We start from the raw sequence: 26,476 nt of genomic DNA on the forward strand, positions 1-26,476 counted from the left end.
CTCCAGATTTGTTTTTAGCAATGGGGGCAGGCCAGTCCGCAAACTCCCAGCCCCCACCAAATCAACACAACAATATGGGGAGTGAAACTGGACGGGCCCTAATAACCTCTGACTAGTTCTACTTGTTGTTAAATTGCAGTGTGAACGGCAACCATGGGGGAGGACACATCGGCAGGATAATTTAAAAAGCAACTGGGACTACATTGTGCATTTGCCCTAATTCCGATAGAGTGGGGGCAATAATTTTACTATCATGGGGGGCCGCCATGGCCATGAAACTGCTCACTCCAAAACAGAATAGGCAAATACCAAATAGCCACTCCTATATGCTCATATTTAAATATTTAAAACCATTAGAGTCGATGCAAACCTTCATCAGCTTGGACACGTCCCATATGCAGATCTTGCCCCTCTTGGTGGCGGCAGCCAGGAAGTGCGGGCAGCTGCCGAAGCCGTAGCAGGCAATCTTGTCCGAGCCGTCCGGACTGGGGAACTGTGCCGGGCTGGTCGCCAGGGTTACTGACAGCGGAACGTTCTGCGTGTGCTCGCCCTTGACAAATGGACAGTTGGGGGAATGTCGCTCGTGCTCCGACCTGCAAAGAAAATAACAAAAACATCAACCGAGGACTCGCGCTTCGTCCAGCTCGTTGCTGGCGTCCCTTCACAATTCAGCATTTCCCAGACTCAACCCTCACGATCCTACACATCACATTTTTATGGTGTATATAAGTCATCCAATGAAAAATACCTCTCCAACACTTAAAGGAGCGATTTGTAGGATTGTTACCGAACGTTCTGTAGGCCAAAATCAAAACACTGGTGAACGTTCTCAAGACTACCTAGACATGAGCCTCTTCTAGGTTGCCAGATGTAGGATAATGCAGACTTAGTTAACGTTAGTTGACCTGCAGCTGCTTAAACGTTTCTCCAACCATGACCCAGCGACACATTACGGAAACAGTGAGAACTAAAAACACCTCTCTAACCAACGTAACATATTTAGCTGAAGATAGCGATGCAGATGAAGTTTAGCCTAGGCTACCTGTCGTGGAGAAATATGGCCAGCTCTGAGTCAGACTTTATATTCTTTGTTTAAAACCACATAACTTTCAGTGTCCCGCCGGCGGGACGGTTACCCCCCTCCCCCACACATTCTAAATCAATTGTATGCACCATATTGCTATGTAGCATAGTAATGTTATACACCATTTCAAAGCTTTGACTCTTAGGAATCCAAAAATTAGATTAATCTTATTATGTCTCAATTAAATTTGATCCAAAATGCCCCCCTCCCCCCCTTCCGCTTTTGGTGCTACCCTTACTTATGGCTGCAGTGTAGCTGCAGCACAATAAGTTGATGCAACATATTGGGTACTGAAATATTCACAAGAATCCATAGAAATTGAATCTTCATGTTGTGTTATCCAATATTAGTTGTACAGATGTATAGTCTATCTTATACACATTCATTGAACTAACAAAGTAAATGCAAAGATAGAGACATTTTTGTAATCATTCCATATTTAGTGTAGTCATTCCATATCAGAACCCCTGAAGTATAATCCAAATACAAGCATGAAACCTGATGAAAACATCAAAGTGTTACCTTTCATTTGAGACCAGGATTATGCTTCTACACAAAGGGGTTCATGTGCAGTAAGCATTTGATTGTCAGTATGCATTTTGGATAACAAAAAGTCCTATGGGGAGTATCCATAGGCATTTTACAAAACGCATGGGCATACCTTGGCAAATAATAGTCTAAAGCACTCATATTTTCATTCTATATTGATCTACTTCTGCACACAACTTCACAAGACCTGGTGCTAGGGCTCAGTTGTGTTTCTAAGGGATATCAAGAGACCTAGAGGGCTGAAATGTGGTCAGTTCAGAGATGCTTGTAATCCGGCAGAAAGAAAAAACTATATTCTAGCCTCTGTAACTCTTTGTGAGTACATCACACATTTATTTTGACTGTTTCCTACGAAAACTACAGGTTCTCAGCTTTCTATAGAGGTCCAACATTTCATGGTAGGCCCCAGAAGAGGTGGGAACAATGCCCTTGTAAATAGGCACAGTGCAATTTCAGGCAAAAACTTGAAATTCTTTTTGAGAGTTATGCTGTTAACAAAGACGTCGCCATCTCAGGAAGCTCCTCTGATGTCCACTTAATTGGTTTCTTGTTTTAATTTTGGAAATTTGCCTGCCTCTCGTAGGCTAGGCCTACTCGTTCATGACTACAACTGACAGCTGTTGACAATTGGCCTTTGCTAATTTGGCAACCCAAATGGGGGGACGCGCCTGCCCATTATTAATACACTATTCTAGAATTAATCGTCCAAAACATAAATGACAAATTCCAAGAGATTCCTCCCCGTAACTCATTTTTTTTCACTGGTTTTACAGGTTACAGTAATGTTGTCAAATAAGCCATTACTTCAATTCATCGTGTTTCCTTACTCTCTGATGACATATGGTGATAATTTTTGGAATGATTACAATTTATTTTCCATTATTTTCTTCATACTGGTCCTTTAAGCACGCAAGCAGTGCCAACTACTGTACATAGGTGAGAATCAATGTATGTGGGTGGGTGCAGTGGGCTCACTCACCATGGCTCATCAGTGGGCTCCCAACACACCAGGCACACACTACAGGTGAAACACATGGCGCGGTCGTCACCCGTGGAGGCAGGCTGCAGAGACAGGCACAGAAACAGACACACAGGCGCGGAGCGAGTGAGACTCTGGGCTTGGTACTGTACGTTAGATCTTCTGAATCAATAATGGATCAGGGATGATTAAAGAAGCTGGAACTCCTCATTTGAACAGGACTCAAGGGGAGCGATGACCATCATGTGTCTCAATGACCCATCATCATCATCCTGATTTGAAACAATAAACACATCTATTGAATATGACCAATATATATAGCATTTATTATACGGTTCTTCACAATGCAAGTAGAACGCTCCATTGATTTGAATGGGATTTCCCAAGTTCTACCGGTCATTATTTTCACCTGAGGACCTCTAAATAACGACCGCTGTCAATGGCAACGGATTTTCATTCAAAAGTGAAGGCAGACGGTTGATCTGTTCTAAAGAACGTTTGATTCGCGTGTGTTGCGAACTATTATATGTTCTTTTGGCAAGTAGCCGTATAATAAGCGGGATAATGTATAGAATGCCGGTCATTATGTCCGGTTCGCCCTATCGGGACTTATTTTCCCAATAATGACTGGCGTTCTATACATTATCCCTTACATAATAAATTGAGCACTAGTGTTTATATGGCAGGACCTAAATATGAAAGAGGGTGAGTAGGTTTGATTGTTTTGAATAGCTTCTGGTCTCCCACTTGTTCTGTTGGTATAGCAACTCGATAGCAAGGGGATAAGATGTACTGCCATTTCCACAGAAAGAAATACTAATCCGTTTCCTTGGTTTTCATGGTAAAGCCGAGGGGAGTTACCTTTCTAGTGCTTGCAAGAGCCAGGGGAATCTCGGGGATTCCCAAGGACAAGGACAAAAGCAAAACCAGAAGTGGGATTTTTAAAAAGTAGGCTACCTCAATGTGGAACACAGGCACAATGACTATGTAACAGAACAATGAGACTCAGACAGAAAGCACAACGGAGAAAACATGAAACAAAGAGGGAGAAAAAAAAAGAGAAAGAAAAACCAAAAAGTACGAGGGTTGAACAGACTGAAAGAGAATAGAAAGAATAATGAAAGAAAAGAAAGTGAAGGAAAGAAAAGAAAGCGAAGGAAAGAGAAGAGAGAGGAGAAAGAGTAGTTCAGGAGACACAACCCACCTGGTGGTAGAAGCCCGCCTGGGCCATGGGGTCCGGCTGAGCCCAGCGGTAGCCAGCATGCGGCCAGGACGTGAACGTTTCTCTCCTGTTTGCCTCACTGTACATCAAGGATCTGGACAACAACGCAGTTAGTTAGCCAACTTAGTTTAACCTGCAATGTGTACACCTGCCCGGACTCGTACCAGCAACTTGCAGGTCCTTGGAAACCTCTTTAGGAAGGTTAATTTACCGTACATACTGCTACCCATCATAGCAGCTGGCTACCGTTACATTAGGTTACGCCCGACACGTAAGATTAACACTTAGTAAGTCAAAGATACAAATGGGCTACATATTTACTACTGCGGGACTGTTTGTCTAAGCTTTTTACATGTAAAAGCTTTAGTAGAAGTGCAGCCTTCTTTAAAAAGACTCCCCATCGATATCTACAGCATGTTAGATACTAGAGCCAACTTCAATATGAGCAACAATTTGTTTGTAAGCAGGTGTGGCATCTTGGGTTCTCTCACCTATCTACAGAGCGTCCAGGTCCCACCCCCAACTCAGGCCGGGCGCTCGGTAAGAGGTAGGAGAGCCTGTCCATGATGGACGAGGCCACAGACAAGGCAGCAACGTTCTGGTTTATCTTCTTCAGCTCGTTCACGATGGCACTGGCCACCACCTTGATCACGTGGTGCGGGAGATGGAAAGTCACCGTCGCCCACTGATGGAGGGAGAGTGAGGGAGAGTGAGAGAGAGAGAGAGAGAGAGAGAGAGAGAGAGAGAGAGAGAGAGAGAAAGAAAGAAAGAAAGAAAGAAAGAGAGAGAGAACGGGATAGAGAGGATATCGTCAGAATCATTCAGAGCCAAGTGTCACTATGGTCAATGGCAGGCCAATGAAGTAGTGGCCATACAGATTCTAATGAGGAGAGAATCAAATGTCCCTGCGCCCTGCAGCAGAGAAACCCAGGCTTGAGGACGGAGAATGTACCAGGAGAATGCAGAACTCTATGAGGGGTCAGGAATAGAGCAGAGAGGGAGATCCATCACCAGCACACAGTATAATTGCTAAAGTGGCGTGATGCAGGAGCGGGCCAAAAATGGCAGCATGGCAGGGAGGAGGAAACGGCGTAGCGCGTGCTCGACTGCTACTCAGTCCCCCCGGAGCCTTTCTTGTGGCTCGCAGAAAACGCAGAACGTTCAAAGTTAAACAATTATTATGTTTCACTGCAGTGCACCAATTCAGAAGAGTTAGGAACACAAGGGGAACACAATGAAGGATGACATCTTGCTCTACAAAGCAAACGCATGAACTGTGCAGTCATTTAAAAGAATCCGATGTGATCCGAAATGTCTGACATCATGGCGTGTCTTTCCGAGGGCTTTTTTAGTGATGAAACCGGTCATATACAAACACTGTATTTGTGCACAGTAGGTGTTGTAAAAGCATGTGTTTTTTTTTTTTTTTTGGCTGTTGTCATGACACAACACAGGTGATTGTGTCAGAGTGCCCAGACAGTGAAGCCTCCACTCGCTTCCAGGAGAGATTGCGATGGGCGAGTCCAGACGCCTCCAGAAAGAAACACAAACACACAAACACACACACAGACACAGACACACACACACACACACAGACAGACAGACAGACAGACAGACAGACAGACAGACAGACAGACAGACAGACAGACAGACAGACAGACAGACAGACAGACAGACAGACAGACAGACAGACAGACAGACAGACAGACAGACAGACAGACAGACAGACAGACAGACAGACAGACAGACAGACAGACAGACAGACAGACAGACAGACAGACAGACAGACAGACAGACAGACAGACAGACAGACAGACAGACAGACAGACAGACAGACAGACAGACAGACAGACAGACAGACAGACAGACACTCACACACAGACAGACACACACACACACACACACACACACACACACACACACACACACACACACACACACACACACACACACACACAAGGAGACACCCTCAGACAATCACACAACTTCACATACCCAACCAGCACACCCACACACACCTTAGGACTTGACCCACACAGTGGAAGACACACTCAAGATGCGACACATAAGCCAAAACTCCCTGAGGTGGCATGTGGGAAATGCCTGGAGGTCAGCCAACAATGCGCTTCAGTATTAAAAGCATAACAGGCAGCTTGCGAAAATGGGGAGTGCCTTTTTGGAGGGGAGGGAAAAAAACAGACAGACACACCATCAGCCTCATGGTTATTAAAAACAGGTTCTTTTTTTAATAATATCACCTTTGTTCTTTCTTTTCTCTTTTAAGATGAAATGGTGTGTGTGTGTGCGTGTGTGTGTGTGTGTATGTGTGTGTGTGTGTAAAAGAGGGGGGGGGGTCCCCAGCCCAAGTCTTTCTAATTGGTGTTAGACTAACCCACAGGAGCCCTTGTTATTTATTCATCTCTCTTGGTCTCTTCCCATTGGGAGTGGGGTGGGGGGGCACAGGGGTGGCTAATGAACCACTTGGCCTCGTCTCAGCTGAGGCCAGGCTGGGCAGTGGCATAACGGATTTGGGTGAGGCTATGGTTTTCTTTGGCCACAGCCCCACTGGCTTGAGCTTTTGGGAAGGACAGAGAGGAAAGCACCCAAGCGTGCTGCCCTGCTCACCCAAGACAAAAGAGATAAGGCTGTGGTTCCGGGTGGAGGCGGCGGCGGAGAGGTGAGAGGAGGGGGTGGGGTGCGGAGCTGGCACTGCGGTGGACAGGGAGGAAGCTCCGCGGTGTGACTGAAGCCCTGGCATGGGGGATCTGTTATTTGGCTGCTGCTGCTGCTGCGGTGGTGGTGGTGGTGGAGGAGGAGGGGGCGGGTGGGGGGTGGGGGGGCAGCCGCCTGTCTCTCTCTGATGTGCTTTACTGTCAGGGGAGGAAACTGGGCACGGAGAGAGGGGGGGGCAGGAAGAAGAGGAGGAGGCGGAGGAGGTGGTGGGTATCTGTGCCTGCTCCCCACTCTGGCTATTGATATGCTGATATGGTCTGCAGACACAGAGCACGCTCTCTCTCTCTCTCTCACACACACACACACACACACACACCACCTACCTCCCTCCTTCTCTGTGTGTGATGCTTACTGCAGTCAAATATCTTGTTACTGGGCTCGAGCCGGTGCCGCTTACCATGTGCATGCAAAATGTGCGTAAGATAAGTATGTACACAGTCTGAACTGTAATTACACACACACATAGAAGGACCATATTCCTGCTGTAGGGATTTAAAAGCCTGCTTTCATCATATTTTTTTTTTGGTCGCTGTAGTTTCACCTTCTCATAAATACACACACATTTATGGTCAAAGCAGTACATTTAATAAAGTACCGCTATAAAACATTCCCGGTGAAAATCCTTGCACTGGCAGGTAAATAATTGATAAGAGTGGCTTTCATCAGTACAGCACCACTTTGGGTTCCCGTGCCATCTCAGGCTGAGCCTGCAGTGCACCCCACCCCCCTCAATCACACACACACCCCAACACACACACACACCAACACTCATCTTACCTCTCTCTACCTCCCCCTCCCCAGCAGGTCGTACAAGGTGGAGAGCTAGCATGTGTAGGCTCACTGCGGTCGTTTTGTCTAATGCATATTTTAATTGCTGCTGTCACTTTTCTAATTGCTACATTTGGGGAGGGAGGCATTACTTGGAAACGGCTCGTTGAGCCGTGGGTCACAAACTGGGACTCTGGGGGTCTAACAAGAGCAGTCCAACAGATAAATTAAATAGATTTTTCACAAAGAAAACAGCAATGGATTTAATTTCTCCAGGAACACCAGGTCTTCTGATGTCAGGCAATGACGTATAGGACTACTGATTACTACGGATGGGCAATGAAATTTATGCAGATTTACTTCATTAATAAACTATGCCCTCCAATGCTCTCGCTGCCCTCTCATGGCCCAGCTGTCTAGACAAAATATTGTCCATAGCTCAGTAGCATAGCACTGAAACCATTTTGAAACGTTGAACAAAAGTACAAGGGTAATAAAATACCTAAAAACAAAATAATTACAACCAAGATGTTTTTCCAAAAATCCCTGAGGAACTACCCTCCACAGTATTTGACCGAACCATCAGTATATTTACTTAAAGCAACACCAAAGAGTTTTTTATACATTAAAATAATGTTTCCAAAATCGTTTCAGTGGTTCATCAACTCGTAACAGGGTGAACGGCAATTCTGCATTCACTTTGCGGCCCTCTATCGGCTATAACCGCACTATGTTAGTTTGCTAGATCGGGTAGCGGATCTGTAGTTCGAATGAATGAGACATAAGAAACTAAAAATTTGACTTGCATCTGATGTCGCAATACATCGTACTTTTATAAGTCATGCAAAATATTCTACCTTGTCTGTGGACATCGTTATTTGCAAAGCCGGTGCTGGATAAACAAATAGCATGCGTGCGACAGAGGGAAAGTTCTTTGGTGTTTGGTGCTTTAAACAGGACAAGTGAGCAGCTGATTGGGACAGACACATGGCAAGACTGTTATGAAGTGCCGCCACCAAGACAATGGCGAAGATTCAAGGGCTTTAAGAAGCTGTAGCAGCAGCAGCAGCGGCATCGGCGGCGGTCCTCACCTTGGCCACTTTGTGGTTGGCGGCCGTCTCATGTGAGGTATTCTTCAGGCCCTCTTTGAGCTGGGTGAGGAACAGGTCGTATCCCTCGGTGTTGGACACATCCACTTTCTCCAGGCATGCTGAGAGAATCTGCTGGGCCTGTGAAACAAACACATCAGAGGTAAACATCACAAAAACAACAGACATGGGCATTGCAGCTGCAGGTAGAGCAAACATGGACATAAATGGAGGTACAGCAGAGCCTCATCTCATTGTGAACTCTGCTAGTGCAGCATGGTCATGTAGGTTGTCAGTGTTTTTTGTTGTTGTTGTTGTTTTTGTTTTGTTTTTTGATTACAACATTTTGTTGTTGGTGCAGCGCCATCTAGTGAAAAACGGAAATGCAAAAACGTAGGGCTTCAAATCACCAATACGTTATGGTAACATGTTTTGAACTGCATTAAAATAAACTGCATCAATAAACTAAGATCGCCATGACAACCTCTGGATTCACACCAATCTGTCCATTTACGAATTTCTAAATTTCTCTTCACTCATTGTAAAGAACCACCTGGCTAGACACCGGCATTCACAGGTGACGGATGAAAAAACAAAGCACAAGCAGGGCTGTCACACAGACAAACATTAGCTGCTTTCAGACATGTCCTCCGCAGTATATGCAGATCTTTGTCAAACGGAGGTCTGACCCTTTGGGTGATTCAGATATGATGCTAACATAGGGACATTATGTGTGAATGACACCAACGCACATGAGCAGAATCTCTGCATGGTTGAACATGCACATGAACAGAATCTCTGCATGTTCTTTGCTTCGTTCAGGCACAAGCTAATTTACGAGCTAAGAGCCGGCTAAGTTCAGAGTTCCAAATGTCCAGTTATGTTGTTCAGATATATGGCCCAACCGCCCATTATTTTCATCATCATATCTTGTATGATGAATAAAGACTGGAAGAAAATATTACCAAAATATTCTATTGCTAGGTCTGCCTCAGACAAAGGAAACTATTAGTGCAGTCACCAGGCTTCTTTAATGATTGCACCTCCGCACAGTCTAGCAGGCAATAGCTCACAGCGGCCTCATGGGGAATCCACCAATCCTGACCAATCTCTAAAAGGGGATAGGGATGATTCAATACGGTGCAACTCCTCATGTGAGGTAAATTGAAGTAGAAAATGGAAGACAAAGATGAGTGTCCAGGAATTAATCAAAAAAACAGATGGATTATGGTGTACCCAAACATTATGATAAGATGTCCGTTCAAATTCGGCAAACATTGGCAAATGTTTGTGGCTAACATGTTTTCTCTGAACAGTTAAATTTGAACGATTTGGTGTCAACATTCCATTGTAACGGTAACTGCATTGTTATCTTCGTCAAGCTCGCGTCCAGCTCCACTGTATGTTCGAAGAACTACCTCTTCAGACTGTTTGCGAGTGTTTGCAAACGTTCATCAAAAACTCAAGGCGTTCGCCTATGTTTGCAAATTTTAACGCACCTAAGGTTAGAAATGGCTTACTAGCTTGCCTAAACAAACAATTAAACAGCCCACAGCCTTACAAGGTGATCTTTCACAAACCTCCCTCTCTCATTGTTTAGGGTCTTTCACAAGGAACCTGTGAGGATTGGACATGTGCGTGCTATGACCTACAGAAACACTCCTCTTCAATACATACTGTAGTGTGGTCAAAATAAACAAGTAACACTACTCCGACATAGAGGGTGGGTCCATCCAAATCTACACAGTCTTTGAACCGCTAGAAACTCACATCCAGAAGGGAAGCATGCCATTTGTTATGCAGAGCTCATGAATAATGATGGGGATTATGTTTGTTTCCACCCCCAGCACATGAGAGGAGAGGGCTTCCCTAAGGGCTTAGATGGGAATGGTGTTTGGACAACACCACCATACAACATTATGCCCACATCTTCCACAACCACAAACACACCCATAAGAATACAGTCAAGGGTGAGAAAGCAGATCAACTCCACAATGTCTATTTATTTTGTCACTGGTTCAAATGGCTACAAATGACAACAGCACATAATCACTACCACACCTTTTTTCTTTCACTGAAATTTAAAGCTGCCATTTACAGCTGTAAACACAGCCCGAACAACTCTTATTTTACTACAGATTAGTCCGTCAAACAAAGAGCACCTATTCAGCAACAAGCTGCACAGATAACAGCCTTCTGACCTGGGGGGAGGAGGGGTAAAGTTGATGAAGACACATAAACCAGCCCACATGATAAAAGCTTGACTATGTATTATGCACATATACAGAGCGAGCACAGCACCTTTTGACTGCAGGCTCATGACATCAAAAGGCTTCGGCTGGCTAAGGTGGGTATTGTGAGCAGGTAGTGTCTCAGGGCACAAGGTTGAGACAGTGACTAACTGGGATCACCCCCGCTACACATCAGAACGTAACTAACGCATAGCAAAGGGTGGGATTGAGGGGGGGCACGTGAGAGCCTCAGCAACTTTAACGCGCGCGCACGCACAATAACGGCAGACCTCTTTCTGTTCAATCTGTTCATTCTACAATCAATAAAGATTATATGGGAGGGTCATAATCATTTACAATAGAACAGTGCTTGCCAGGAAGTACTGCCATGCCCATCATTTGCTTGCATATGAACACTTGAACACTTTAAGTAATGCAGCATGACATGTAGCCTACAGGTGGATCTCAAAAAATTCATGGAAAAGTTCATTTTATTCCCCCTAATTTCTTTCAAAAAGTGAGTCCTTCATATAGTCTAGATTCATTAGATATAAAGTGAAATATTTCAAGCCATTTTTTGTTTTAATCTTGATGATTACAGCTTACAGCTCATGATAACCCTAAAATCAGTTTCTCAAAATATTGAGACAAAAAATGGCTTGAAATAGTTCATCAAAATAGCTTAGAATGAGCTCTTTACTTTCCGATCCACCATGTTGCGTCGTCATTTCACTACATTAGCCCAGAAATGACAAGCAGAACACTGGGCCTAGAGAGGGCCTTCTGTGTTTTTATTCAACTTGACGGCCACCATATTTTTTCACACTGGAGTGGTATTCAATGAGATGTAAGTCAGCCATTTCACCACTAGATGCTACAAACTGAAGCTTTACATTCTGGAGTAAACTTTTTTCTTATTTTTAATGAGAAAGGATTTGTTTTTGATAGGAAAATACTTTTCTTTAACATTGTGAGATAGGAAAAGCTCCGTGCTCTCCAAGTGCCCATCTAGATATAAGCTGGGACTAAAAAAGGTTTTCCAAAGACTAATATTAGACTACATAAGGAACATGCCGCATGCCATTTTTCAAGAGCTATTTTAAGTCTGGAAGTCCTACCAGATCTTTTACCATACATGTACCATCATTAAATCTAGCAACAAAGGATATTGCTGCATTCAAACCAATGCACTGTAACGCAGCCTTTCCTTTTCAAAAAAGGTAAAAGCGACATGTCATGGAGTTCAAACATTGCTCAAGGCAACACTGACTAATAAGGCAGGGAAACCATGTTGGATACCCAGCATAACTGTTGTCACGACCCATGACAAAATATGGGGGAAAAAAGAGGGAAGACAGTGGGAGAAAGCTAAACGAAGAGGGTAAAAAAGATATGCATCATGAATTATTTCAGGGCTGATGCTGACTAGAAGCAGAGCGCAGCGCCTCTTTGAGATATGTTCCTGTGCTTGTGCGTCCCCAAACGCTGGCTTAAGTACCCGCCTTACATGGCAGGGAGCGGCACGCTTCTCTGTCATTTCCCTGTTCCAAACGAGCCTGAGGTGGACCAGTTTGTCTACATTACAGTGGCGTCTCCTTTGTCTTACCGGTTATGTGATCCCTATGTTAAGGCTGAAGTAAACCCTGTGCGGTGAGATCATTAAACAGCAACAAGCTTAGCTGCCACTTGGCTAAAGCCCAGTGGCGTATAAAGACGGCTTTATGGTCCAGCCATTTACCAAGCTCATGTGAATACGCTATCAATCTGTGATCAAGGACTTGAGAGCCCTGAGAGCAGACAAGGGCACAAGCAATACTCAGCAGCCTCACACATGGTAAAGGTGAGGGCAAGGTTGTGGTTGTCCTAACAACCACAATTTTCTGGGTCATGCAAAAAGGCAGTGCTTCTAATGACAGCACCATGGAGTGATAATGCTAGCCAGGTCTCTAGACATTTACAATGGAATTTGGGGGCTGGTGTAGAATGGCAGGTGAATGGTAAGAAGACTGAGGGAGGGATGAGAACCAGATTAGCCTGATATTAAAGGGGTATTGGGTTGGAGGGGGGCGTGATTTCAGATAGACAGGCTAGGTGATGAGGTGTGGGGGATCTTGAGGAGAGCCTTACCTCGGTAACCGGCAGCTCCAGCTGGACCATGTCCTCCGGTTTGGAGACCGGGGCCTGGAGCGCCGTGTCCAGAAGCAGGATGCCATTCAGGTCCTTCCGGCATCCCACCGCGTAGTCATCCACAAACAGGACCTTGTCCACCGCCGGGAAGTACTGACACCTCACACGTCCCCCGGGTTTAGCTGTGAGCAAGAGCAATGAAGGAGCAGGGAGGGAGTTAGCAAATGCTACAACAACAACATACAAAAACAAATATGTGCTACTCATTTTTGGTAGTCATCGTATTTGAAAGAAATAGTCTCCAACACCAATACAGATAAATCGTATACATTAAATACCCTTTATCCCTTTATCCCTCCCACTTCTGGCCCGCTCCCATTCCTACCCACATCGGACAATATAATATTTTATACTTTGATTATACCATTGACACCCGTGTGCAGTGCACCACATATCACTCAAGAGAAAAGGGAATCAAGGAAGCATAATTGGTTTACCCACCACATTGTCAATTTAAACAAGATGTCATCAAGACACTGATCTATTCAGACATTGCGTTTAGTGTAAGGTGACAGTCTGGACTGTTTTAAGACAATCTTTTCCTGACGTTACGACATTGTGTCTTTCACTCTTGGCTCATGTAAATAGTCTCATGGACAATATCAAAACCAATAAGTAAGCTCACTCCAAAGCCAAACAGGAAGGGGCAAATTGGGTACAGTCATGCAGCTATATTATATTATTAGCATTTCACCTGACAGAACAGCTGTATAGCCAAATGACCTGCCAAAAATATTTCACACAAATCTGTGAGATGTGAGGGGTGTCAGATTTCAGTCTTTTAAAGGTCTTTTCCAAATCTTTTCAAAGTGGTCTGGTGTATGGGCAGCATTAGAGGACCAATAAATCCTCTTGTAAAGATTCTTGACACTTTCTGTCAGCAGATATTTACATCTAAATGTCTTTCCTCGTGGTAGGACATGATATCACTCACACGTCGATTACACCGAGAATAATCTTATCTAAAATAATCACCTCTCCACATAACTACAGATGATCTGATCCTCATCAAGTAAAATATCCCCTTCCACAATCCTCCCCCTGCCTTTCTACAGTACCTTTCCTGAGAGAATAATCTCACAGGATAAAGACTAACCACAGAGCCAAGACGTGCATTCAATGAATCAGGGCACCACAGAGGACGATTACAGTTATTACACTAGCCTTGAACACAGGTCCGGCATAGCAACCTTCAGAATACAGGTCACAGTCACTTTACAATTCTACAGTTTAGGATATTTACATGAAACCTAAAAACTAAGCAAATGATATGCGCAGATAATTGATATAAAATCATACAGTTCCAGAAACCTTAAAACATACCACATCATTAAGGTTATTTACATACCCCGCCTACCGGAGTCCATTCAGGAAGTATGATAGATCTTTTCCTGTCCTAATGCATTTGCCAGCTACACTCATACTCTCCATTTTCTGCACGTAATCCAGAAGATAGTCATTTCCTGAGTATTAGCCGCATTGTGTATAAACCACAGGACAATGTTTTATGCAGGTTAAAAAAATATATATATTAATACCATATTAACTGCCCCCGTGTATTAACCTCATAGCTGAAGAAATTTCGCAAAATCAATGTATGCTCTGGGGAGGGGGGGGGGGTGGTCTGTGTGTCTGTGTACACAAAACAAACATCAACAACAGTTGTTTTGTTTTGGGACAATCCTGGTTGCTCCCAGTCTGGCTCCCAGGATTACGTAATGTTATTTCACCGTGAACTGCCCACAGCCCTTTGACTCAGCAGGACTATGCACTATGCAGAATGTGATCTCTGTGCCAGGCAAATAGACCGCAAATATGACAATCTCTTTTTCTGCCTAATTGCTAGCATTGAACAGAGACGATGCTTTTCAAGTGGAGAGACAGTATCATGCGCTATATATGGATATAGGGTACTGACCCTTACACAAGCTAGAAAGATTTCCCTGATATTGTTTTAAAACTGTTTGTGATTAGTGGTCCACTTTTCACGTCTCCTATTGATAATGCATTTGTCTTACTTAATGCCACATAACAATGGCAGCCTTGTCTGGATCTCACTTGCAAACAGGCTTTACACAGAGATGAGTGCAAGCACAAATAAATAAAATTAGATGTACCATATAGCGGTAAAAAATATGACCACCGCTCAGTCCTCTTCATCCTTTTCGCAAAAATAAATCACGCTTGTCAATTTGTCTCCGTCTCCCAGTCCATCACCTACTCTTGCAACTTTAATGTGTGTTTGTATGTGCATGCCTGTGTGTGTGTGTGCCTGTGAGCATGCGTGTGTGTGCTTGTGTGTGTGTGTGTATGTATGTGTGTGTGGTGTGTGTGTATGTTAGCATGCGTGTGGATGCGTGTGTGTGTGTGTGTATGTCAATTTGTCTCCATCTCCTATAGAGCCTGACCGATATGGGATTTTGAAGGCCGCTACAGAGTTTTTCAAAAACTGATAATTGATATATTTGTCGAAGTGGGACATTGAATAGACCTAACTATCTAGTTCCCTAATGAAAGGCTCTTCATATACAATAATTTATCTTTTTGAGAAATAAATGGGTGTAAAGTACATTGTGAGTAGTTTATACTTAATGCCTCTCCCTTTATGCAAGCAAAACATTTTGATCAGTTACTTTACTTTTAGCCCTTGTAGCCTAAACCATGCCAGTGTTTCCCCTAGAATTTTTTTTTTTCGAATTGAGTGCCTGTCACTTTAAGGCCGTGACGGCCCGTGAGGCTTGCTTGATTCTCACGGTTTTAAGCTAACTTAGTAGCGTTGTTGTGCATCTTGCATAAGGATATGTGGATGAAATTGAATTATGTTTTCCATGTCATTTGGTAAAATAAATGCTCAAAAGACTAACAACTCGACGAATATCTATCTTGGATTATAGGAGATAAGTGTCTTGTATCATTTCTGTGATTTTGGTGAGCTCTGCAGGAATTACAAACTATCTCCAGATGTAAATGGTTGCTTTAACTATGGAAGACGGGAGGTGTAAGGGGAGGTGGTGGGTTGCGAGCGGAGTAACACCGATGCTGCAACTTCGGCAGGTAGACTGCGAATAAATAACCTGACTGATTGAAGAAGGAGGCGTGGCAAATTCAGTCATGCTCCTCCCGAACTTCCGTTTGTAAAACACCATTTAAACCCACCAGGCTAGACCTTAGTTTCACAGCCTAGGTATGTTGGCAACACAGGGCTTGAAAGCATTGACTGTATAACAAACAAAAACAATGCGTGGAATTTATCTGGGAATAGGCTACTGAAGGTAGGGGCGAGCTACCTCGCTGGCGTATTTAATTTGGTTCCTTGGTTAACATAATGTAGGCTACGTTTTTTTGCACAGAAATTGCGTCTGCTAATAAACTTACACATAAACCAGTGTTTCCTCTAGGATTTTTTTAAGCAGTGGGGGCAGGCCCGTCCGAACACTCCCCCCCCCCCCCCCCCCGTCCCAGCACCACGGAACTGACAACTGACACTTCGCTGCAACACAAAAAACACTCTATTCAATGAGGCATTATTTTCAGTTGTGATTGAACTGTATTTTTGGAGAATCTACAACAGGTCTGCAAAATGAATTTTACAAGAAATTCTTCGTGGGGAAATCAAAATTCAAAGAAGCCTTGCTGTGCACATGTAATTTTTCTTTTGGAAAAATAACTCCAAGGCTCGGTTATAGGGAATTTCAGAAAGAGGTGGTCCATTGATGCTGAGTAGCATACATGCTGTTAGATCAGCGGTGGGCAAACTTTTTGGCTCAAGGGCCACATTGGGTTTTGAAAATTGCCGCACAACAAACAACACATACATAAAAAACTATTGTTTTTATAGCCTATAATTTAGTATGAAAAGTATTTCTTTTAAAATATTAATTGCTTAAAAATACTGCTAATTTTATGCAGTTTAACAAATGTATAAATTGTGCACTGTCACTTTAAGACAGTCGCTTTAATTCACGTTTATTTCTCAATGATCTTCTGCCTGCACCGCTATGGCTAGTGTTGTACCTAAGGCTGGGCCCTCTCACAGTTTTTAAATGGTCAGTAGTGGGAACTACTGTTGCCTTCATGATTTCCTTTTAAAAGTTTCTTATAAGAAGGAGATATCAGTTATCAACAATGACAAGCCAGCTGGAACCTGCGGCTCTCTCTCCCTCTCGTGAGTGCAGACGCGTTCCCAATTAAATGGATCGCATAATGTTCACGTTAGATCTGCTGCAAAGGAGATAACTAAGAGTTAACTTAGTTTAACATGATGTTATCTCTATTTAACATGATGTTTTGACATTGACATTGCAAACGTTCTCTAAGGAGAATGAAAAGCAGTTTGCAGGAAGGCTAACCAACGTCGTCTCTATCGCAGGAAAAAAATAGCGAGCAGCCTGATAACCAAATGAAATGCTCGGCGGGCCGGATGAAAATGCTCGGCGGGCCGCAGTTTGCCGATCCCTGGCCTAGGCTAAGCATTCTGTAGCCTAATTCGTTAGAAATTTTAAAAAATGGTTGCACTTCTTTTTGCTAATTTATTTTCACATTTAGCAACAAGGGTAATAAACGTTTAGGTCGTGCGGCCTTTGTGCGTCTGTGTAGCCCAAATCATTAAAAAATAAAATTTTCCGTGTCATACAACACAACTATTTACTTTAACATCATTACATCTATTACTACATCTATAGACTATTTCCCATTTGTATTATATTAGTGACTCACTTATCGTTTTAATGTTTCCAGATGTTTGATATCAGGACGTGAGCTGTCAGAACTGACAAGTTGAACGTTGTCTTATTAAAACGGACCCACCGCGGTGACGTTTTTGGTGGAGGTGTTGTTTAATAGTGACTCGGAAGAAAGCTTTTGGACGTTTGGACAATAAGCACATCAACACACTATGTGGAGTTAAACTGGACAGCCCCAAACCTCTGAATAGTTCTGCTTGTTGTTAAATTGCAACGTTAGCGGCCGCCAACGGGGGTGCATAATGTCGGCAGGATCATTTAAAAGGCAACTGCGACTATTGTGCGTCTGCCCCATTTCTGATACCGTGGGGGGAAGAAAATTAAACCGTGGCGGGCCGCCACTACCAAATCAACATAGAGGAAACACTGCATAAACACAAACAAACGTGATCTCCTGTGGAATCCCTGACTGACGTAGCCTACTATTATTTGTTGACATCAAACCTGAACAAACTGCAGCTGTTCTTTAAGTTCAATTCAATTCAGTTTTTTTTTTTTTTTTTTAATTAGGCAACTTTTTTGCAGCGGCGCTTGAAATCCAGGAGCGGCTGCGCCGCTGCTGAATAAATTGTAGGGGAAACACTGCATGCTCTTCCTTACTTGAAACACCTTTGTTAAAATGCAAAAAATTGAAGACTGAAACTAGGGAGCAGTCTAGTGGGTGTTTGGGGAATTAATGTTAGCATAGATGCTTACATTTATTTTGTGTAGACTTCTTGTGGTCTTCATGCAACCTTTTACAAAGCACTGACAGGGCCACCAAGGACTGTGAGCAAGTCAAAAGCAGAAAAGCCTATTTAGCAAGCAGAAATGTCCTAGCCCTAGTCCTAGAATTACATTTCACGTGAAAATCCTCCTACCATGAATACACAAGCCAAAAAGCTGTGAAACCTTTAGCTACCGTTCCGTTGTCGTTTTCAGATTCGGAAAGTGAAGTGGAACCAAGTCAAGTAATGCATGCGTGTCTTGCAGCAACACGCTGCGCCATCTGGTGGACAAACTACATAACGCCAATACTGAAAATGCAGCCTAAATGAAGGATAAATATTCGGTTTTCCTTTATCGAAATAATTTAAAATAATTTATCAGCCGTTATACTTGCCAATATCGATGTGCGTGCCTGTGTGTGTGTGTGCTTTTTACCTTGTAGTTTAGATAGTTTAGATAGATAGAATAGATAGATAGATAGAATAGATAGATTAGATAGATAGATAGATAGAATAGATAGATACATAGATAGATAGATGGATAGATGGATAGATGGATACTTTATTGATTCCCAAGGGGAAATTCAAGCTTAAGTTGAATGTGATCCTCAGGGAAACAAAGAAATTGCCATGGAACATTACAATTGGACAACTTTGTCATGGTTGTTACATGCTTACATAGCAAGTCAATTATTTAGAAACAGAAAATGCTAACCCTTGATTCAGGTAATGTTGAAAAGCTAATACAGACCAATAGGCTAAGGACTACTTCCATTTAAAGGGCTTAAATATTGTTGCGACCCACAGAAAGTTTTTTTTATTATTATTTCTGGTCAAAAATGGCTCTTTTGATAGTAACGTTTGCCGACCCCTGGGCTAGACCTACAGTCTCAATCACTGCGTATAATTATTGACTTTGTAAGTTACATTATGGCACCATACACTGGGCATTGAATCTAAATAAGGCCCAACGGCCAAAACATTATCCAATAAAATATACATTTGGAGCCAGAGTTTGTGACATCATCTTCTTATTGCCACCACCTCGTAGACAAAGTTTTGGTGTGTCTATCTCTATCTATACACCATACAACCAAAATTATGCATTTATTTTTTCTATTTCGAATTAGATCTTCAAACTTCAGTAGCCCCTGCCTACAAAATGATGTCATCACAGATGTGTCCTGAAACTGGTGCAAATATATTGAGTGTGTGAGTAGCACATTCTGTTCATTTGTAGCCCATCATATTCATTTATTTATCAACTGTTCTTTGTTTTAGGCTACTCACCTGCATAAACTAAACACTCATCAACCAATCATCTAAGTCATTAGCTGCGTTTACATGGACGTTTTTTCCCCCCAATCAGTTAAATTTGCAAATAGATTTTGTACAGCTATTAAGTAAGCTTTAGCTAGATTTCAGACTTTATGTTTTGCCCAACGTTTCAGTTAGGGCCCAGTGTCTTCTATTTTCTATAGAATATTGCCTTTCAAACTATTGCAGAAAGATTATTTGGTATGTTACATAAGATCTGTACATAATATATTGTTCATACTACTCTATTTTCTGAAAAAATATTTACTTTCTTTCCCAATTTGGTTATAATTTGATGCTGCAGTACACCCATATATTTTGAAGGATGGCGTAATTGAGAAACAGCACTAAGTGCTATCCATTTAAAATCAAATATTTTCAGAGGTCTTAAATGGTTATTTGCTACAACTTGTCACCTGGGAAACACACATGTTGACAAAATGATAGAGAGCAAGCAGACTACAACTAAATAAGAGCTTGATGCAACTGGTACAATTGTGTACTTCTACCCATCTGCCCTAGCTCATCAGGCAAACCATTGACAGATCAAGTAAGCTTATTTTAATGTGTTATAATCTATTATCACACTATAGCACAGTGATCTCACAATTGAAACACACTTAAGTAGCTACATACATCATTTTGATGTGTAATTTGAGCCACTGGGCGGCAACTGGATTGAACATAAAATGCAAAGCTTGAGAGCACGTCTTCTCAGTCCAGTGTTTCCCCTACAATGTATTCATCAGCGGCGCAGCGCCGCTCCTGGAATTCCAGCGCCACTGCAAAAAAAGTTGCCTAATAAAAAATAAAAAAAATAGACGCAAGTGAACTTCAGGAACAGCTGCCGTTCGTTCAGGTTTCATGTCAACAAATAATAGTAGGCTAACGTTGAAGGCGCAGTCGGGGATTCCACAGGAGATCACGCTTGTTTGTGTTTATGTTTAAGTTTATTAGCAGACGCAATTTTGTGCCAAAAAAACCTAGGCTACAGTATGTTAACCAAGGAACCAAATTAAACACGCCAGCGAGATAGCTCGCCCCTACCTTCAGTAGCCTATTCCCAGATAAATTCCATGCATTGTTTCGTTTTTGTTTGTGATACAGGCAATGCTTTCAAGCCCTGTGTTGCTAACATACCTAGGCTGTGAAACTAAGGTCTAGCTAGCCTATTGGTGGGTTTAATTGAATTTGAGTAATAGGATACGCAACCATTTACATCTGAGATAGTTTGTAATTCCTGTAGAGCTCACCAAAATTATAGATTAGATACAAGACACTTATCTGCTATAATCCAAGATAGATTTTCTTCGAGTTTTTGACCATTTATTTTACCAAATGACATGGGAAACATAATTCATTTCATCCACATATTCTTATGCACCATGCACAACAACGCTACTAAGTTAGCTTAAAACCGTGAGAATCAAGCAAGCGTCACGGGCCGTCACGGCATTAAAGTGACAGGCACTCAATTCGACTTGCACAGAACCAATACAGTGTAATGACATGAAAGAGAAGTTTATATAGTTTATACAGTGCTGTGCAAAAGTTAAGACACCCATGCTGAAATTGACTAAAGGGAGGAACAAAAAACATTTTTTGCCTTTTGTCTTAATGCCTTAATTAAAAAATGTTATTATATATAAATGTCTTAACTTATGCACAGCACTGTATATTCTAAATAGTAATAGTTTGTAGCCTACAGTGGCCTACAATGTACAGTTGTAAAGTGGCTAATACTAATAATGTAAATGAAAAAGGTGAAAGAAAAACATGAATAATCCTGTTCAAGTACTGCAATAATCATGCTTTGTAAATGCTTGTGTTGATGGTTGTCATAATTTGTAACTCAATCTGTCCATTTCTTTCACAATATCCACCAGAAGTCACCATTTAAGGAGTCATTTTTTCAAAATGTTCTCTTTTCTTGGGGGGGGGGGGGGGGGCTTCCTACGATCAACAGCACCGCTGCTGGCAAAAAATCTAGGGGAAACACTGCAGTCACTCGTTCATTTAATCACAAAGTTGAGGAGCTTAATGTGACGGACCGTAAATTTCAACAACAGGGCATCACATTACAACAAGTGGTCATAGTTTTCTCTGAGAGTTGTCAATTAAGCTCTGATGCTTTTCTCCCAGTGTTAGCAACACAATTTGGCTTACAGCCAGACAAACACTATTATTGTGGTGACCATAATTTTATTTTGAGGTTATCAATCACTAGCATAGATGGAACTTAATGGCCATGTTGAGCTCATTTATGCAATGAAAAATTGTCACCAACAATATTTAAAAATAGCGGACAGATTAGACTCAAAGTACCTTAATGGAGGAGTGTGAGGAGGAGAGGAGGAGAAGTGAGCACATAGAGCCACAAAAGCAGAATAGTTAAAAATCAATGTATTGGTCTGGCACAAGAAAAAATAGAAAAGGACAGGAGTCATTGAGAGCTGTGGAATGGAGCACAAGACATTCTAACAATAACTACAACACAACTAACAGCCTAGAAGCTAAACACAGGCAACTACAATTTATTTCAGGTGTGACTGGTATAAAGCAACTACACAGCAACTTGCATGCACACAAAAACATATTTTGCCATTTGTAGGTGACCTGCTCAGTGATTGGTTTGGGTCACGACACATTGTTTTGGTTTGGTGGTCTTTGAAGAAAGTGAAGACCTTTATGTTTTGATGAGCATGAATGTGGATGACTAACTGTTATCCATATTAACTATGTGGCATTCCAGCAAATTATAGGCTAAACAGCCTGTATTACATTAAATCACAATGGCATTGGACTCATGTTCTATAGCAGCATTAATGAATACAAGTAGACATAAGGTGACTCAACACCCATTAGAAGACCTTGATTGATAACGCCCATTTTATTTGTTGGACTGTGCTGTCCAAAGGCTTGGCCTGAACCGCGCGCGTGCGTGCCTGTGTGTGTGTTTAAGTAAAACTGACCGACTACTTCAGATAATACAAAATGCTAGAGAAAGCATGCATGAATGGCCCAAGGCATTTTTCTAAGAACGGAACAGCACTTTCACAGCACCTATTACAGGCATGTGACCATGATGGTGCACATATTAAGTTGATGAGGGGTGTTCAATAGACGTGTGAAGCGCTGGAAGTTAGCTTGCTCTGCGTAAATCAATGAAATAATCTTACTCAACCGTGCATTTAAAAATGCAGTAACATTGATATTTATATAACATGCGATATGGTTACAGTTGTGATCACATGCTACTCTATCCAGACAGGCAAAACACCATATTACATTTTCAATCCAACATGATTTTGAATTCATCTGAACAGACATTCCCAGCAGCACCGCAGCCTTGTATGAATAAGAACTGTCAGGTAGCTGATAAAGGCCGCCCACAACGCCAATCTGCCTTAAAGATGAACTGAACTGAAAGAATCAACATTGATAATGTGTTGATTATGACAATTAAAAATAAATGACACTAAAAAAATAATTTAAAAAAATCAATACGTAGCCTTTTTTAAGCAACACCAAAATTGCGTTTGTTAGTATTAGAACGCTGCCAGGTTCAATGACGTCACTGGCATGGTAGGACCTGAGAAGTTCTATAGGCAACAGCTGCAGCATATTATGTATACACGAAAATTTGTAATTTTAATGGCATGGGTTACAAATTTGAGCCTGTGAGGGACAGGCCTGTAGTGTCTTGACTACCACTAGATGGGTTTCAGGCTCCAGCTCAACCTTCAGTAGGATCATTTGGGTGAAAATGACTGTGTGGGCGCTGCCGGAGCATGGACACTGGAATCTATCTGTTGCAAAGCAGTGGCGAAACGTAGGGAAAATGTTCAAGGAAGCCAAAGTGACGGGAAAAATGTGTTTATTTATGTATGTGTTTATTTCGGGGGGTATACATTTTGTGCAATGTACAACATAGATACATTTTGTGCGGCACAACATAGGCTACTGTAGACCTAGCCTAGGTCATGTAGAAAACTGGACGAGGTGCGCTTGAGACAGCAACACGCACGCTGTCTCTCTGTCTCCCTCCATCCCTCACACACATACATTGCCTACTGTACATCCTCCACACAACTGCATACTCACTCACCACCACTACATTAGGCCTATGCGAAGGCTATGTGCATATACAAATAAGCTATATAACACGCATTGTCACGTCAATGTAGGCTAACGCAGTATGGACTACTGGCACTAGTAACAGCAACTCACACGGGCTCTCTCTCTCCCTCCCTTGAAACTGTTAAAAACTTCGTTACCCCAAGTTGACCCCAGATACACGGAGGATACACGAGTTTGCCGTTTATTTTAGGCTAACGTTAGTGGAGAGTTTGCAGATTTTTACCTTGTGGATGTTGATATTGCACGAGTCTCTTGGATAGCAGTACTGCGAGTTAAACTCCCTCGCATCAACAATCTGTCCTGAGACGGTGAACAACTGGCTTCAGGGTGAGTAGAAAGGGACATTGGATTCTGTTTACAGACCCGCTGTGGTTTAGTTACCAGCTAGTAAAAGCATTATTATCGATCTGTGATATCGTCGGAGTCATGGTTTATACTCTCTATGGTCGGAGTGCTAGCTTGTGGAGTTTGACATAAGAGTGTTTCCAAGGTGTTAGCTGCTAGCCCTTTCCTAGGTTGGATCGTATGGTAGCCTATCTAACACTGGACCTCACCTGAGGCTACTTCGAGATATTATTCCAAAGGGGACAGATAGGCTACTGCACTTAAAACTTTAAACGATTGAACGAACCTTCCCAGACTTTGTAATTGCGACCAGTGACTGCATTGAATGAACGAAGCCGAAGTTGAAACTTAGGCTCATATGGCACATAGACTGTGGGCTCGCCTTTCTATGAATTGAAAAAGACTACAAGCTGTTCCACCGAGTTTGCGATAAAGTAAGCAAGAAAAGGGTTTTTTAAGTCAGGATATGGCAAGTCAATGGCATTTATTCGTCCAAAGTTACAGACCAGTTTCCATAGTGCACATCTTATCAATAGTTTGAATGTCGTGTGTGTTTCTGCTCATTGACAAAATAGCGTTCAGTATGATTCATGCCAAATTAATTTCCCCTGTTAAAGTGTTCGCCTTTGTTTCACTAGTTTGGTTTCATTTTGTATGAGATTTTGTGATGTAGGCTAGCCTATGATAAATGGCTTATGGCCAATATGTAACTCAGCTAGGCCTAATGTTAGTTTCCTCAGCCATGTCAGCTAGCCTCAGACTCATTATCTGCTATGGCTGCTAGTGCTAGTGCAGAGTAGCTTACCATGCCAGTGACGTAGCCGATTGTTGAAATCCAACATGGCGGCGCCCGTGTAACAACAACACCACTTTTAACGTACAATTTTATCCCTTTTAATAAATTCAGCCATTTTAATCATTGTACCAATGAGAAGAAATAAAATACATCTGTTATATCACCTTTACTTCAAATTCCAGTTCAGTTCATCTTTAATGTTAAATGTGGGGTTAATGTCAGCCCTAACATCTGACTAGGGTACCTACCGATACATTGCTAGCTAGCACACACATGCACTTTAATAACGTTACAATGCGTTTACAGAGGCTAGAACTAGTTGGATTAACACTACAACCTATGTAGTGTAACAGTTCAGGTTCACGTTACCCAACAACATAACAGACTCCTTGTCAAGAGGTGTTGTGCTAACGTTAGACCAATCATAACAGCCTTGCTAAATGACGGTAGCCGTCACCAGAGTGCAATCCCTAACCTAGTTATCGCTAGCAAGTACATATCACATATGTTAGTTATGTTGACACAGGACGCACACACGACGAATAACATTCGTTAGCTAATGTTGCCGTTATCCCCAACGTTAACGTCAGTTCAGGATCAAGGCAGCTAACTTAGCTAGCCAGTCATCATTGCCTTGTGTAAGAAAACACGAAACCTTTAACAATGTTTGAAGTCCACATTAGTTGAGCCTTACCTAGCTAATATGTTAACATCTGAGGTGCAAAATAAATTCATCTAATGTTAGCTGGTGAAATATTGGACTCTGGACTCTGTAGGATTATGGCGTTTGGCAGTAATGTGAAGTGCGGGCTGACTCGTTCCTGGTTAGCCCGCATACAGGTGACTAGCTGGCTAGCCAGGTTAGCTTTTCTCAATTTAAGCTAACGTTAGCGAACGCTGGTCTACTTGATAGCAGTTAACGTTAGCAGGAGGCTTCCTCGACCCGAACTCTGAGTGAGTGAAGTCGGATTCCTTACATGACATACAGAAAAAAACGTGCACACGAAGATAATATTTCGTTTTAAACATCGATCTTTTGTCAGAAATAAGCTAAGTAGCTAAATTTAATGCTATTTTCGACAACACTTGACAATCAGACAAATCAACCGTAGCTAGCAGGCCCAAAAATATCATTTGACTTGTCGAGAAACTTGAACGTGTTATGACACCATTACAAACAGCTCCTTTCTACCAGCAATACATCTGAAACTTACCGTGCAAAGCCGAGGCCTGCAGTATGGCACCAGAAGTGCCGTCGATTACTTTAATACTCCCCCGGCTTGTGACGGCCAGGATAGCGTTGAGGGCCGGATGGTAGGAGAGGCTTCGCAGGCCCTCCTCGTCGCAACGCAGGCAACCGTCTCTCAGCACAACCCAGTCTGAGGAGGTGGACGAGCAGGAGCCCGGCGAGGCCGCGGCCGCCATTTTCACTTTATTTTCCCAACCCTGCTCTGTTTCAGGGAGCTCTGTATGTGCAAGTCAGAGTAAAAAGGTAAAAACCGAATCCCAAACCTCCGCTGTACTAGCTACCACTGCTAGCTCTCTTCTTCCGCGGCTTCTGCTCCTCCTCCCGTTGCCGCAGCAGCAA

The 26,476-nt window shown here is 42.5% G+C and overlaps 1 protein-coding gene across 6 annotated transcripts in view; it reads right to left on the minus strand.

The window, feature by feature from the left end:
- birc6 (baculoviral IAP repeat containing 6) overlaps positions 1-26,476 on the minus strand; it is a 139,108-nt gene extending 112,632 nt beyond the window's left edge. For all 6 annotated transcript variants that reach the window (XM_076285656.1, XM_076285655.1, XM_076285653.1 and 3 more), the window contains exons 1-7: positions 26,103-26,476; positions 12,782-12,963; positions 8,427-8,564; positions 4,326-4,519; positions 3,817-3,928; positions 2,613-2,695; positions 371-593 (exon numbers count right to left, since the gene is read on the minus strand). In XM_076285656.1, the coding sequence (XP_076141771.1) occupies positions 371-593; positions 2,613-2,695; positions 3,817-3,928; positions 4,326-4,519; positions 8,427-8,564; positions 12,782-12,963; positions 26,103-26,313 (1,143 nt within the window). In that variant the 5' untranslated portion in view covers positions 26,314-26,476. The remainder of the gene's footprint in view (positions 1-370; positions 594-2,612; positions 2,696-3,816; positions 3,929-4,325; positions 4,520-8,426; positions 8,565-12,781; positions 12,964-26,102) is intronic.

This window comes from Alosa pseudoharengus, unplaced genomic scaffold (genome assembly GCF_046254945.1).
Source record: "Alosa pseudoharengus isolate Yale_2024_CS ecotype anadromous, Long Island Sound unplaced genomic scaffold, YU_APseudo_1.1 YU_APseudo_1.1_scf_15, whole genome shotgun sequence".
Classification (NCBI taxonomy): domain Eukaryota; kingdom Metazoa; phylum Chordata; class Actinopteri; order Clupeiformes; family Clupeidae; genus Alosa; species Alosa pseudoharengus.